Raw genomic sequence first — 12,818 nt, 5'->3', positions numbered from 1 at the left:
GAGACAGGGTTTCACTATGTTGGCCAGGTTGGTCTCGAACCCCTGACCTCGTGATCCACCCACCTCAGCCTCCCAAAGTGCTGGGATTACAGGTGTGAGCTACCACACCCAGCAATTATGACATTCTTTTACCGGTATTTTTTTTTTCTTTTTTTGAGACAGGGACTCATTCTGTCACCTAGGCTGGACAATCCACCTGCCTCACTCTCCCAAGTAGCTAGGACTATAGGCACATACCACCATCCCTGGATATATATTTTAGATAGAGTCTTGCTCTGTTGCCCAGGCTGGAGTGCAGTGGCATGATCTTGGCTCACTGCAACCTCCACCTCCTGGGTTCAAGCAATTCTCCTGCCTCAGACTCCTGCGTAGCTGGGATTATGGGTATGTACCACCATGCACAGTTAATTTTTGTAATTTTAGTAGAGTCGGGGTTTCACTGTGTTGCCCAGGTTGGTCTTGAACTCCTGGCCTCATGAGATCCACCTGCCTTGGCCTCCCAAAGTGCTGGGATTACAGGTGTGAGCCACTGCACCTGGCTGTTCCCGGATAATTAAAAGAAATAATTTTTAGAGATGAGGTTTTGCTATGTTGCCCAGGCTGGTTTTGAACTTCTAGTCTCAAGAGAGCTTCTTGCCTCAGTCTCCCAAAGTGCTGGGATTACAGAGGTGAGCCACTGCGTCTAGACTGGTATTATTTTATAGTTTTATAATACCTTATTATTAGTAGTAATATGGTTACCATTATAACTTTTAAATAGGACAAGGAAGAACTTTTTTTGGATAAAAGTTTGCCTGTAAATAACATGCCACCACACTCTTCCCTTTCTATGTCTCCAATTAGCTCCACTGAGGCCCATTAAGTTCTGAAACAATATTCTATCCTATCTCAGATGGTTAAACAGATGTACAAGCTATTCTACATTTATATTATATTATAGGAATTATATTAAGGGCCTCACACTTTAAATCACTGTGCTGGTGATGTTCCAAGATACTAGGACAACAGGGCAACCACAAGTATCTACATTTATTGCATTGGTAGATTGAAAGAGCTATAGAAGGGATTTAAAAACAAAAGAAAAAGTCATGTTTTGAAAACTGCTTACTTATTAAGGCAAAGGTACCAGGGACCTAGAACAGTGACTGATGCATCATAGTCTTTAAAGTTGATAGAATGGAAGAATGAAAGGTACTACTGATTTAGAAAAGCACATACAGTATTCACTGACTTGGATTAATCATATATTTTTATGATTTCCTTTCTGGAGCAGTAGTCCCCCAAAATTTCCTGATGAATTTTTCTCAGTTCCACTAGCATAAGACCATCTAAAATATGCCAAGTTTAATTAATTTCATTTGTAACATTACTATATACCTTTTAAAATTCATTAATTCTATTAGCTCATGGAAGTATAGCATTGTGGTTAAGAGACAGTTTCTGGAGCCAGATTGCCTAGGTTCTCTTCCTGGTTCCATCATTTACTAGCTCTCTGCCTTTGGGCAAGTGACTTGACTTTTTCGTAACGTAGTTTCCTTATATGTAGAATTGGGATAAAAACAGAACCTACCTTTTAGGGTTGTTTGCAAGATTAAATAAGTTGATAAATGAAAGTGCTTAGAAGAGTGCCTTGCATGTGTCAGGACTACACAGTGTTGGTCATTGCTATTTAACACTGGATTACCATTAGGGACTAAAAGATTAATGTCCTGTGTATTCTTGTTAAATCTTGGCATTTCCTGTGGTGTTACATAGTGAGTTGACACTTGCCATTTATGTTGGCAGTATTCTTGGTGATTCTTCCCAAGCAGTAGCCATTGGGTTCAGTTTGGTAGTTACGGGGAAGGTCTTACTCTTTCATTTCTTTTCATATGTATCCTATCTTCAATCATTCTAGCCCCTTCAATTATTCCAGCCCCACTACTAGTTTCATGTTCAAAGGTTTACTAAGGGTAGCACACTGATATTCAAAACTCTCACCATCAACTGGTAGGTGGTCCTTCAGTGCCTGGATTTCTTTCTCCTTGAGATCAATTCCCATGCTTTTCATGAAAATTTCCATCTTATCTGAAGACACTTTTGTTCCTTGAGAAATAAGGGGATGAACACAAGAAAATTTGTAATGATATAAAGAGCGGGTAATTCTAGCTCACACCTAGGCATCAATTCTATATGTAGAAAGAAGGGCAAAGAACAGTGAAACTATTCAAGTAAACATGGTTTTTAGTATCTAAGTCAGGAATTTCTAAACCCTGAGCTGTGGGATTCTGTTATTGCTTTTAGCAGAACTAAGACTAAAATCAGCCTTTATAAATGTGTCTGCATAATAGGGTCTGAAACTTGCTAAAATAATGGAGAAAAATAAATAACTAAATAAAGTCCATGGGTTTACTCCATCATAGTCCTCTGGAAATATTTTTAAAATTTTTATATTTTTAATTGACAAATAATAATTGTATATTTTAAAGGGTATGATGTGATGTTTTGATACATGTAAACATTGTGGAATAATCAAATCAGTGTAATTAGCATATCTATCACCTCAAATATTAATCATTTCTTTGTGGTGAGAATATTCAAAACGCATTCTTGTAGCTTAAAACACACAATACGTTATTATTAAATATAGCCATCTTGTTCGGCAATAGAACACCAGAACCTATTCCTCCAACCTATGACTTTATATCTGTTGACCAATATCCTCCGGGACACTTTTTCTGTTCATTTTATTCTTTTTAATTTTAAGTTCTGGGATACATGTGCAGAACGTGTGGGTTTGTTACACAGGTATACATGTGCCATGGTGGTTTGCTGTGCCTATCAACCCGTCATCTAGGCTTTAAGCCCCACATGCATTAGGTATTTGTCCTAATGCTCTCCCTCTCCTTGCCCCTCACCCCTTGACAGACCCTGGTATGTGATGTTCCCCTCCCTGTGTCCATGTGTTCTCATTGTTCAACTCCCTCCTATGAGGGAGAACATGGGGTGTTTGGTTTTATGTTCTTCTGTTAGTTTGCTGAGAATGATGGCTTCCAGCTTCATCCATGTGCCTGCAAAGGACATGAACTCATTCCTTTTTATGGCTGCACAGTATTCCATGGTGCTACATTTTCTTTGTCCAGTCTATCATTGATGGGTACTTGGGTAAATAACTTCTTTATTTAGGAGCAGGTTGTTCAATTTCCATGTAGTTGTGTGGTTTTGAGTGAGTTTTAAAATCCTGAGTTCTAATTTGATTGCACTGTGGTCTGAGAGACAGTTTGTTATGATTTCTGTTCATTTGCATTTGCTGAGGAGTGTTTTAGTTTCAATTATGTGGTTGATTTTAGAATAAGTGCTATGTGGCACTGAGAAGAATGTATATTCTGTTGATTTGGGGTGGAGTATTCTGTAGATGGCTATTAGGTTCACTTGGTCTAGAGCTGAGTTCAAGTCCTGAATACCCTTGTTAATTTTTTGTCTCATTGATCTAATATTGACAGTGGGGTGTTAAAGTCTCTCACAATTATTGTGTAAGAGTCCAAGTCTCTTTATAGGTCTCTAAGAACTCGTTTTATGAATCTAGGTGCTCCTGTATTGGGTGCATATATATTTAGGATAGTTAGCTCTTCTTGTTGCACTGATCCCTTTACCGTTATGTAATAGCCTTGTCCTTTTTAATCTTTGTTGGTTTAAAGTCTGTCTTATCAGAGACTAGGATTGCAACCGTTGCTTTTTTTTTTTTTTTTTTTTGCTTTCCATTTGCTTGGTAAATATTCCTCCATCCCTTTATTTTGAGCCTATGTGTGTTTTTGCATGTGAGATGGGTCTCCTGAATACAGCACACTGACAGGTCTTGACTCTTTATCCAATTTGCCAATCTGTGTCTTTTCATTAGGGCATTTAGCCCATTTACATTTAAGGTTAATATTGTTATGTTTGAATTTGATCCTGTCATCATGATGCTAGCTGTTCAATTTGCACATTAGTTGATGCAGTTTCTTCATAGTGTCGTTGGTCTTTATATTTTGGTATGTTTTTGCAGCGGTTGGTACCAGTTTTTCCTTTCCATATTTAGTGCTTTCTTCAGGAGCTCTTGTAAGGCAGGCCTGGTGAGGAAGCAGAGCCCTCAGCATCTACTTGTCTGGAAAGAATTTTATTTCTCCTTCACTTTATGAAGCTTAGTTTGGCTGGACATGAAATTCTGGGTTGAAAATTCTTTTCTTTGAGAATGTTGAATATTGGCCCCCACTCTCTTCTGGCTTGTAGAGTTTCTGCAGAGAGATCCACTGTTAGTCTGATGGGCTTCCCTTTGTAGGTAACCTGACTATTTTCTATGGCTGTCCTTAACATTTTTTCCTTCATTTCAACCTTGGAGAATCTGATGATTATGTGTTGTTGGGTTGCTCTTCTCGAGGAGTATCTTAGTGGTGTTCTCTGTATTTCCTGAATTTGAATGTTGGCCTGTCTTGCTAGGTTGGGGAAGTTCTCCTGGATAATTTCCTGAAGTGTGTTTTCCAGCTTGTTTCCATTCTCTCCATCACTTTCAGGTACACGAATCAATCATAGGTTTGGTCTTTTCATATAGTCCCATATTTCTTGGAGGGTGTGTTCATTCCTTTTAATTATTTTTTTTCTCTAATCTTGTCTTCACACCTTATTTCAGTAAGTTGATTTTCAATCTCTGATATGCTTTCATCCACTTGATCGATTCAGCTATTGATACTTGTGTATGCTTCATGAAGTTCTTGGGCTGTATTTTCCAGTTCCATCAGGTAATTTATGTTCCTCTCTAAAATGGTTATTCTAGTTACCAGTTCCTGTAACCTACTTTCAAGGTTCTTTGCTTCCTTGCATTGGGTTAGAACAAGCTCCTTTAGCTCAGAGGAGTTTGCTATTATCCACCTCCTGAAGCCTACTTCTGTCAATTTGTCAATCTCATTCTCCATCCAGTTTTGTGCCCTTAATGGAGAGGAGTTGCGATCATTTGGAGGAGAAGAGGCATTCTGATTTTTGGAATTTTCAGTATTTTTGTGCTGGTTTCTCCTCATCTTTGTGGATTTATCTACCTTTGATCTTTGAGGCTGATGACCTTTGGATAGGGTTTTTGTGTGGGGGTCCTTTATGTTGATGTTAATGTTGTTGCTTTCTGTTTGTTAGTTTTTCTTCTAAAAGTCAGGGCCCTCTTCTGCAGGTCTGCTGAAGTTTGTTGGAGGTCCACTCCAGACCCTGTTTGCCTGGGTATCACCAGTGGAGACTGCAGAACAGTAAAGATTGCTCCCTGCTCCTTCCTCTGGAAGCTTCGTCCCAGAGGGGCACTGGCCTGGAGCTCTCTTGTATGAGATGTCTGTCGACCCCTGTTGGGCAATTTCTCCCAGTCAGGAGGCACAGGGGTAAAGGACCCACCTGAGGAGGCAGTCTGTCCATTAGCAGAGCTGGTGTGCTGTGCTAGGAGAATCCCTCTTGTCAGGATCAGCTGCTCTCTTCAGAGACAGCAGGCAGGAATGATTAAATCTGCTGAAGCTGTGGCCCACAGCCACCCCTTCCCCCAGGTGCTCTGTTCCAGGGAGATGGGGATTTTGTCTGTAGGCCCCTGACTGGGGCTGTTACCTTTCCTTCAGAGATGCCATGCCCAGTGAGAAGGAATCTAGAGAAGCAGTCTGGCCACAGCTGCTTTGCTGTGCCCACCCCAGACCTCCCAGCTTCCTTAGCACTGTCAGGGGAAAACTACCTATAAAGCCTCAATAATGGCAGACGCTCCCCCCTCTACCAAGCTTGATCATCCCAGTTTGACTTCAGACTGCTGTGCTGGCAGTGAGAATTTCAAGCCAGTGGTTCTTAGCTTGCTGGGTTCCATGGGACTGGGACCTGCTGAGCGAGACCACTTGGCTCCCTGGCTTCAGCCCGCTTTCCAGAGGAGTGAATGGTTCTGTCTCACTGGGGTTCCAGGCACTACTGGGGTTCAAAAAAATACTCCTGCAGCTAGCTCAGTGTCTGCCCAAATAGCTGCCCAGTTTTGTGCTTGAAACCCAGGGCCCTGGTGGTGTAGGCACATGAGGGAATCTCCTGATCTGCAGATTGCAAAAACTGTGGGAAAAGTGTAGTAACCCAGCGGGGTAGCACAGTTCCTCACGGCTTCCCTTGGATATGGGGAGGGAGGTCCCTGGCTCCTTGCACTTCCTGGGTGAAGCAATGCCCTACCCTGCTTCTGCTTGCCCTCCATGGGTTGGACCCACTGCCCAACCAGTCCCAATGAGATGAACTGGGTACCTCAATTGGAAAAGGAGAAATCACCCACCTTCTGTGATGGTCTTGCTGGACCTGTAGACCAGAGCTCTTCCTATTGGGCCATCTTGGTCCCTCCTCCTCAAAACTTTTTAATAACGTGTTTCTAGGTACTAGCTCTAGAAATCCAAGATCAGTATGACAGAAAAAGGGCCTAGTGATCTGAATGCTAAAACAGTGTTTTTTTCTTGGTGATTCTGATGCACAACTTTATTTGGGAACCACTGTTTTTGAGTCTACTGTAGTTAAACCATTTTAGTGATTGCAGTGTGCTTAAAGCACATAAGGATAAACAATGAATTAATAAACAGTTGGGACAGTAGGATTAATAATCTGAAAATTGTGAAATAGGAAGGGTTTTTGAAAACAACAGTAAAGCTTGAGGACCTCAGTTTTACCTGCCTTTTTATCTTACTTCTCACTCACCTTCAAGACCTCTCAATTCTTTCATCAATCTGTTCACATATATCTTTCCTTTGGCTGTAAGACAGAGAAAAATTCAAGTCTCAGGTAGCAATGTAGATATTTAAAAAATAGCACAAAACATACATAATTTCAGAATGTACATTTTAAAATATTTTATTCCAGAAATTTATACTTTTTCATTTTCAAGAATAAAACTCAGGAATGGAAACAGTTCTCAATTTGATGAAATCATTTTGTTAGAGGGACATGGAATATTCCTTACATAGGGAGTATTAGTCACAAAAGTTCATATGCTCGGCCTTCTTCAAAGAATCCTATGATTTTGTTGTTGTTGAAACAGGGTTTTGTTCTGTCTCCCAGGCTGGAGTGCAGTGACAGGATCTCAGCTCACTATAGACTCCACCTCCTGGGCTCAAGTGATTCTCCCACATCAGCCTTCCAAGTAGCTGGGGCTACAGGTACGTGCAGCTGTGCCTGGCTACTTTTTAAACTTTTTTTTTTTGTAAAGATGGGGTCTCACTATGTTTCCCAGGTTGGTCTTGAACTCTTGAACTCAAGCGATCCTCTCACCTCAGCCTCCCAAAGTGCTGGGATTACAGGTGTGAGTCACTGCATCTGGCTTTACTACGATTTTTTAAATTTAAATTTAAACTTTTTGAGACAGGGACTTGCCCTGTCATCCAGGCTGGAATGCAGTGGCGTGATCACTGCTCAAAGCAGCCTTGACCTCCTGGGCCCCAGCAATCCTCCCGCCTCAGCCTCCTGAGTAGCTGGGACCACAAGCATGTGCCACCACGCCTGGTTGTGTGATATTTTTAATGCTTACCATCAATTGGAAGATTATTCAGCAGTTGCATGCCTTTATCTTCTGTGAGATTTATCCCCATATTTTCCAGAAAATTTTCCAGGTTCCTAGCATCAACCTTCTCACCTTTAAAAAGCAAAAAGTGAAAGTGGTTTAAAGTTTGAAGAATGATGATTCTATATTAAGAAAAATGTTCATGTGGCATCATTTGCTGATTAAACATTAATGAAATAAATCTGGCAATAATGCCAGCTATTGCTCAGACATAATCTTAGAGCTGTTTTCCAAAACAATGATGGTGAAAATTAGGCTGTAAGCCATTAGATAAAAACATTCACCAGTAAATAGATAGAGTGAGAGAATGTATCAGAAAGGGAAACACTGCATTTAAAATAGAATTTTGTGCAAACATTGGAATCTCAATTGTGCAAAATTTTCTTAATTGCATGTTTTGGCATCATACAGGGCCTTTCTCTAGGGGCTTCTATCTTAACCTGGTCTGGCTCTCTGTCATGCCTCAGGGATTTGGTGAGTCTGCTTTCCTCTTCTTGGTAGCTGTAATACACAGTGAATTTCTTGTGCTTCCTTCCTTAAGGGTGGCTAGGAAGTCAGATGCAACCTCTCAAGCTCACCTCTTTTTTTGTGCCACAGGAACACTAGCATGTAGAGATTTTTTATTCTTAGAACTTTAATGTAAAGTGCTAGAGGGAAACAGACAGGTGAAAACCAAACTATCACAAGCATGAATAAGACACAAAGCTAACAAATTTCTCTGGTAACAAACTTAGTTTTAGTTCCTGGTTATGAGAGTGGAAATCACCAGTTATCTTTGCCCCTGCAACCATCTCCCAGTCTGCTCTTAGGATGACTGTGTACAATTTTCCTTCACCATGGCTCTTTTCTCTGGCTCTTTTCATGGCTCTTTTCTCTGCTTGAAGATGCAATTTCTTTATTTATTGTTTGAACATAACCTCAAGGTTTCACTGTTTTCTTAATAAAACCAAAGATGAAGCTCAGAACTGAATCACTTGGCCCTTTCTTGTTTTAGCTCCTTTCAGTTCTCTTTAACAGCCAGCATTCGCTGAGATCTGCAGTTGGGCTCAACACACTCTTGCCTCAGCACAATCTTCTTTGTGGTTTTAGGTTTTTCTGGAAAATCGGCTTAGTCTACCCATCATAGCCACTCTGCTTCCTGTCATAACACTGCTTTCCCTGGGCATACAGAGAATCCTTGCCCTTCTTGCACTGTGTCACTTTATGGGGTTGGAACTTGCCATACTTCCTACAGAAAGTCCAGTGGGTTTTATGAATGTTCATCATGTTTACAGTAGCTCTCTTGGCAGGGAACAAAAGCTAAAGATGCACTTAAGGCAGACAAATCAGATGTCCCAATCCTTTCGAATTCCAGCAAAAGAAAATTCTTGCTTTTAGTCCTCTGGCACCACAATGCAGTTTTTCCACTGAGAGGGGAATGTCTTGAGAGTTAGCCAGTCATCTGCACAAGTGCCTAGGAGGAAATGTGCACAAGGGTTGTTTTCCCCAAGATGCTTCGGAACTCTTTTGTGAAGACTTGGACTACTGGGGCTTCTAATATCCCCCTGTCACCAGCCAAAGGAATGACTCTTCAGACACAAAAGAGCAAGCTCCCAGTCTGCTAACTTGATCAGGGTTTTGACAAGACATGGGAGCTTCTGCCTCAAGAGCATGGTCTAACTATACCTTTTATCCATATTGCTCTCATTTTTCGGAATGAAAACCCCTTCAAATTTTTTGCCCTCTCTAGTCTATTGTTTTATTACCTTGACATTTTTCTTTCTGTTAACTCTCAAGGACACATTCTGGACTTTGTCATCACCTTCTCATAGTGTACTCTGAAATTAATATTTCAGTTAATATGAATTTCTCTGTATCTTTAGTCTCTTTACAGACTTTTAACTGTCCGTTTCTCATACTGACACCTGTTGCCTCTTCCTAATATAATTTTCTATTACTTGCTTTTACTTTTCTCTGAGATCACAGACTGCTCACTTCTTTCTGCATCCACACTAGAACACTTAATCATTTTCTTGGACTACACGGTTAAGTCTCTATGCTTTCATTCTTCTGGTACATGAGTCTTAGCATCTCCCAATTTGGTCCAACTGAAGAATATCATATAATCATATGAAAGGTTGCTATTATGTTTTAATGATATTTAACTATGGTTACCTCTTAGCACTTCTCAGCAATGCCTTCATGTATTCCTTATTAACTTTAGTTCATATTTTCTATCAAAGTTATACAAAATCAAATTAGTATAGCTTTTATGGAAAACGGTATGGAGATTTCTCAGGGAACTAAAACATGGAGCTGCCATTTGATCCAGCAGTTCCACTACTGGGTATATACCCAACGGGAAAGAAATCATTATATTAAAAAGATATCTGCACTCTTACGCTTATTGCAGCACTATAGCAGAGATGTGGAATCAATCTAACTGTCCATCAATGGAGGACTGGATAGAGAGGATGGAGTATGTATATACCAAGGAATACTACTCAGACACCAAAACAATGATATGATGTCTTTTGCAGCAACATGGATGGAACTGCAGGCCATTATCCTCAGCAAAATAACTCTGAAACAGAGGGTTAAGTACCACACGATCTCACTTGTAACCGGGAGCTAAACAATTTGTACACATGGACATACAGAGTGGAATAATGGACATTAAAGACTACAAAAGGTGGGAGGGTGCAGGGGTGAGGGTTGAAAAATTACCTATTGGGTACAATATTCACTGTTTGAGTGATGGGTACACTAAAAGTCCAGACTTCACAATGATGCAATATATACATGTAAGAAATCTGCCCCTGTATCCCCTACATACATAAAACTAAAAACAAAAACAAGAAAAAAAGTTATGTAAAATCATCAATACTCTTCTTGAAATTCCCTACCCCACCATTGTGTCCTTCCTGCTAGTAGATGATCCTGTTTTCTACTTTACAAAGAAAATTGAAGCATTTAGGTAAACTCCTTTGAATTTTACTCCCACATCTACCTAGATTCTCTATATCTTTGTCCTTCCTGACTTAAAGTCTCCTTGTCTTGGAAAAACAGGTGGCTTCAGATTTTTTTTTTTTTTTTTGAGACAGAGTTTTGCTCTTGTTGCCCAGGCTAGAGTGCAATGGTGCGATCTCGGCTCACTGCAACCTCTGCCTCATGGGTTCAAGCGATTCTCCCACCTCAGCCTCCCTAGTAGCTAGGATTACAGGCGCCCACCACTACACCCAACTAATTTTTTTCTTTGTATTTTTAGTAGAGACGGGGTTTCACTATGTTGGCCAGGCTGGTCTCGAACTCCTGACCTCAGGTGATCTACCCACCTCAGCCTCCCAAAGTTCTGGGATTACAGGCGTGAACCACTGCGCCTGGCCCAGATTCTTACTCATATATTCAATTGCCTATGGTTCAATTCTCTTTAGATGTCTCAAAATTCAATATGACCCAAAATGGTAACTCTACTTCTAAATCTTTTACTGAATTTCTTTATTTTGGTGACTGTTTTTATCACTCACCCAACTACCGAACTCAGAAACAAAGCAGTCATCCTTTACTGTTTCCTTTCTTCAAAACTCCATAACTGATCAGGAATCAAATCCTGTAATACTATATCTGTTATATCTCTTATATGTGTCTCTTCCTCTCAAGTCTCATTGATAATGATTACCTCTGTCTTTTATTGTCTTTTGCCTGGACAGTGACAATTTGCTTCCTAACTGTTCTCTCTGACTCCTCTCCTGTACACACACCTTCATCCATTCATCCATTCTCTATATTGCTGCCGAAGCAATCTTTCTTTCTTTTCTTCCTTTTCTTTTCTTTTTTTTGGAGACAGGGTGTTGCTTTGTCATCCAGGCTGGATTACATGGTACAGTTGTAGCTCACTGCAGCCTCAACCTCCTGGGCTCAAGCCATCCTCCCACCTCAGTCCCCCAAGTAACTAAGACTACAGGTATGTGCCACCACACCTGTTTTTTTTTTATTTTTATTTTTTTGTAGAGATGGAGTTTCATCATGTTGCCCAGGCTGGTCTCAAATTCTTGAGCTCAGGCAATCCACCTGCCTCGACCTCCCAAAGTGGTGGATTACAGGCATGATCCATTGCACCCGGCAAATCTTTCTAATTTGCACATCTCATCACATAGTCTCTAGCTTAAAATCCTGGAATGACTCCATACTCCACAGAATAAAATTCACACTCCTTTATTTGGTAGTCAAGAACCTCTGTGATTTGTCCCCTGTGTAAGTTCCTGTTGTTGCTGTAACAATTTACCAAAAACTTGGTGGTTTAAAACAATACAATTTTTTTCTCTTAATGGTTCTGGAGAGTGGAAGTCTGAAATCAGTTTTACTGGGCTAAAGTCAAGGTGTCAGCAGGGCTGGTTTCTTCAGGAGGATCTGGCAGAGAATCTGTTCCCTTGCCTTCCACTTCTAGAGGCCACTTATATTCTTCAGCTCATATGCCTTCTTCCATCCTCAAAGCTCTCATTGTAGCATCTTGCTTCCATTGTCACACTGCCTTCTACTTTTTCTGTCATCAAGTCTCCCTCTTAAGGACAGTTGTAATTACATTTAAGGTATACTTAGATAAGGATAATCTCCCCATTTCAGGGTTCCTAATCATATCTCCAAAGTCACTTTTCCCATATAAGTTAACATTCACAGATTCTGAGGATTAGGACTTGGATATTTTGGGGAGCCTACCACATCTCCTTCCTTGCTCTTTAAGTTTATTTCTTGCCAAATTCCTGATAGCATTTTATGATCCAGTCTATGCCAAATTATTTCTAGTTCCTTAAAGTTCCATACTGTTTCGTTTCTCATCTTGGTGCCTTTTATGCATTTTTTTTTTTTTTTTTTTTTTACCAGTCTTGTATGGTTGCTGTTCATGGTACTACATAACAATTACAGTAGTAACATCAAAGATCATTGATCACAGATTGCCATAATAGATATAACAAAAAAGTTTGCAAGACATGACACATGAGACATGAAATGAGGACATGCAATTGGAAAAATGACATTGATAGGCTTGCTTTTAATGCAGGGTTGTTGCAAACCTTCAATTTGTAAAAATCACAGTATCTGTAAAATGCAATAAAGCAGGGCACAATAACATGAGGTGTATCTGTAACTGAATTTCTTATTATAGGTGTATTTAGACTTTTTTTCTTGGCTGGGCACAGTAGCCCACACCTGCAATCCCATCACTTTGGGAGGCCGAGGTGGGTGGATCACCTGAGGTCAGGAGTTCCAGACCAGCCTGGCCAACATGGTG

The 12,818-nt window shown here is 40.4% G+C and overlaps 1 protein-coding gene and 1 pseudogene across 11 annotated transcripts in view; both read right to left on the bottom strand.

The window, feature by feature from the left end:
* The window catches only part of LOC103878903 (EF-hand calcium-binding domain-containing protein 3), a 514,301-nt gene that overhangs the window by 99,860 nt on the left and 401,623 nt on the right, over positions 1 to 12,818 (bottom strand). For all 11 annotated transcript variants that reach the window (XM_031657656.1, XM_031657654.1, XM_021929308.2 and 8 more), the window contains 3 exons: positions 7,517 to 7,621; positions 6,691 to 6,744; positions 1,981 to 2,085 (listed from right to left, as the gene is read on the bottom strand). In XM_031657656.1, the coding sequence (XP_031513516.1) occupies positions 1,981 to 2,085; positions 6,691 to 6,744; positions 7,517 to 7,621 (264 nt within the window). The remainder of the gene's footprint in view (positions 1 to 1,980; positions 2,086 to 6,690; positions 6,745 to 7,516; positions 7,622 to 12,818) is intronic.
* Positions 7,650 to 9,275, bottom strand: LOC110741630 (annotated as a pseudogene).

Source organism: Papio anubis, chromosome 17 (assembly GCF_008728515.1).
Source record: "Papio anubis isolate 15944 chromosome 17, Panubis1.0, whole genome shotgun sequence".
Taxonomy (NCBI): Eukaryota; Metazoa; Chordata; class Mammalia; order Primates; family Cercopithecidae; genus Papio; species Papio anubis.
This window is presented reverse-complemented; position numbering and strand designations above follow the sequence as displayed.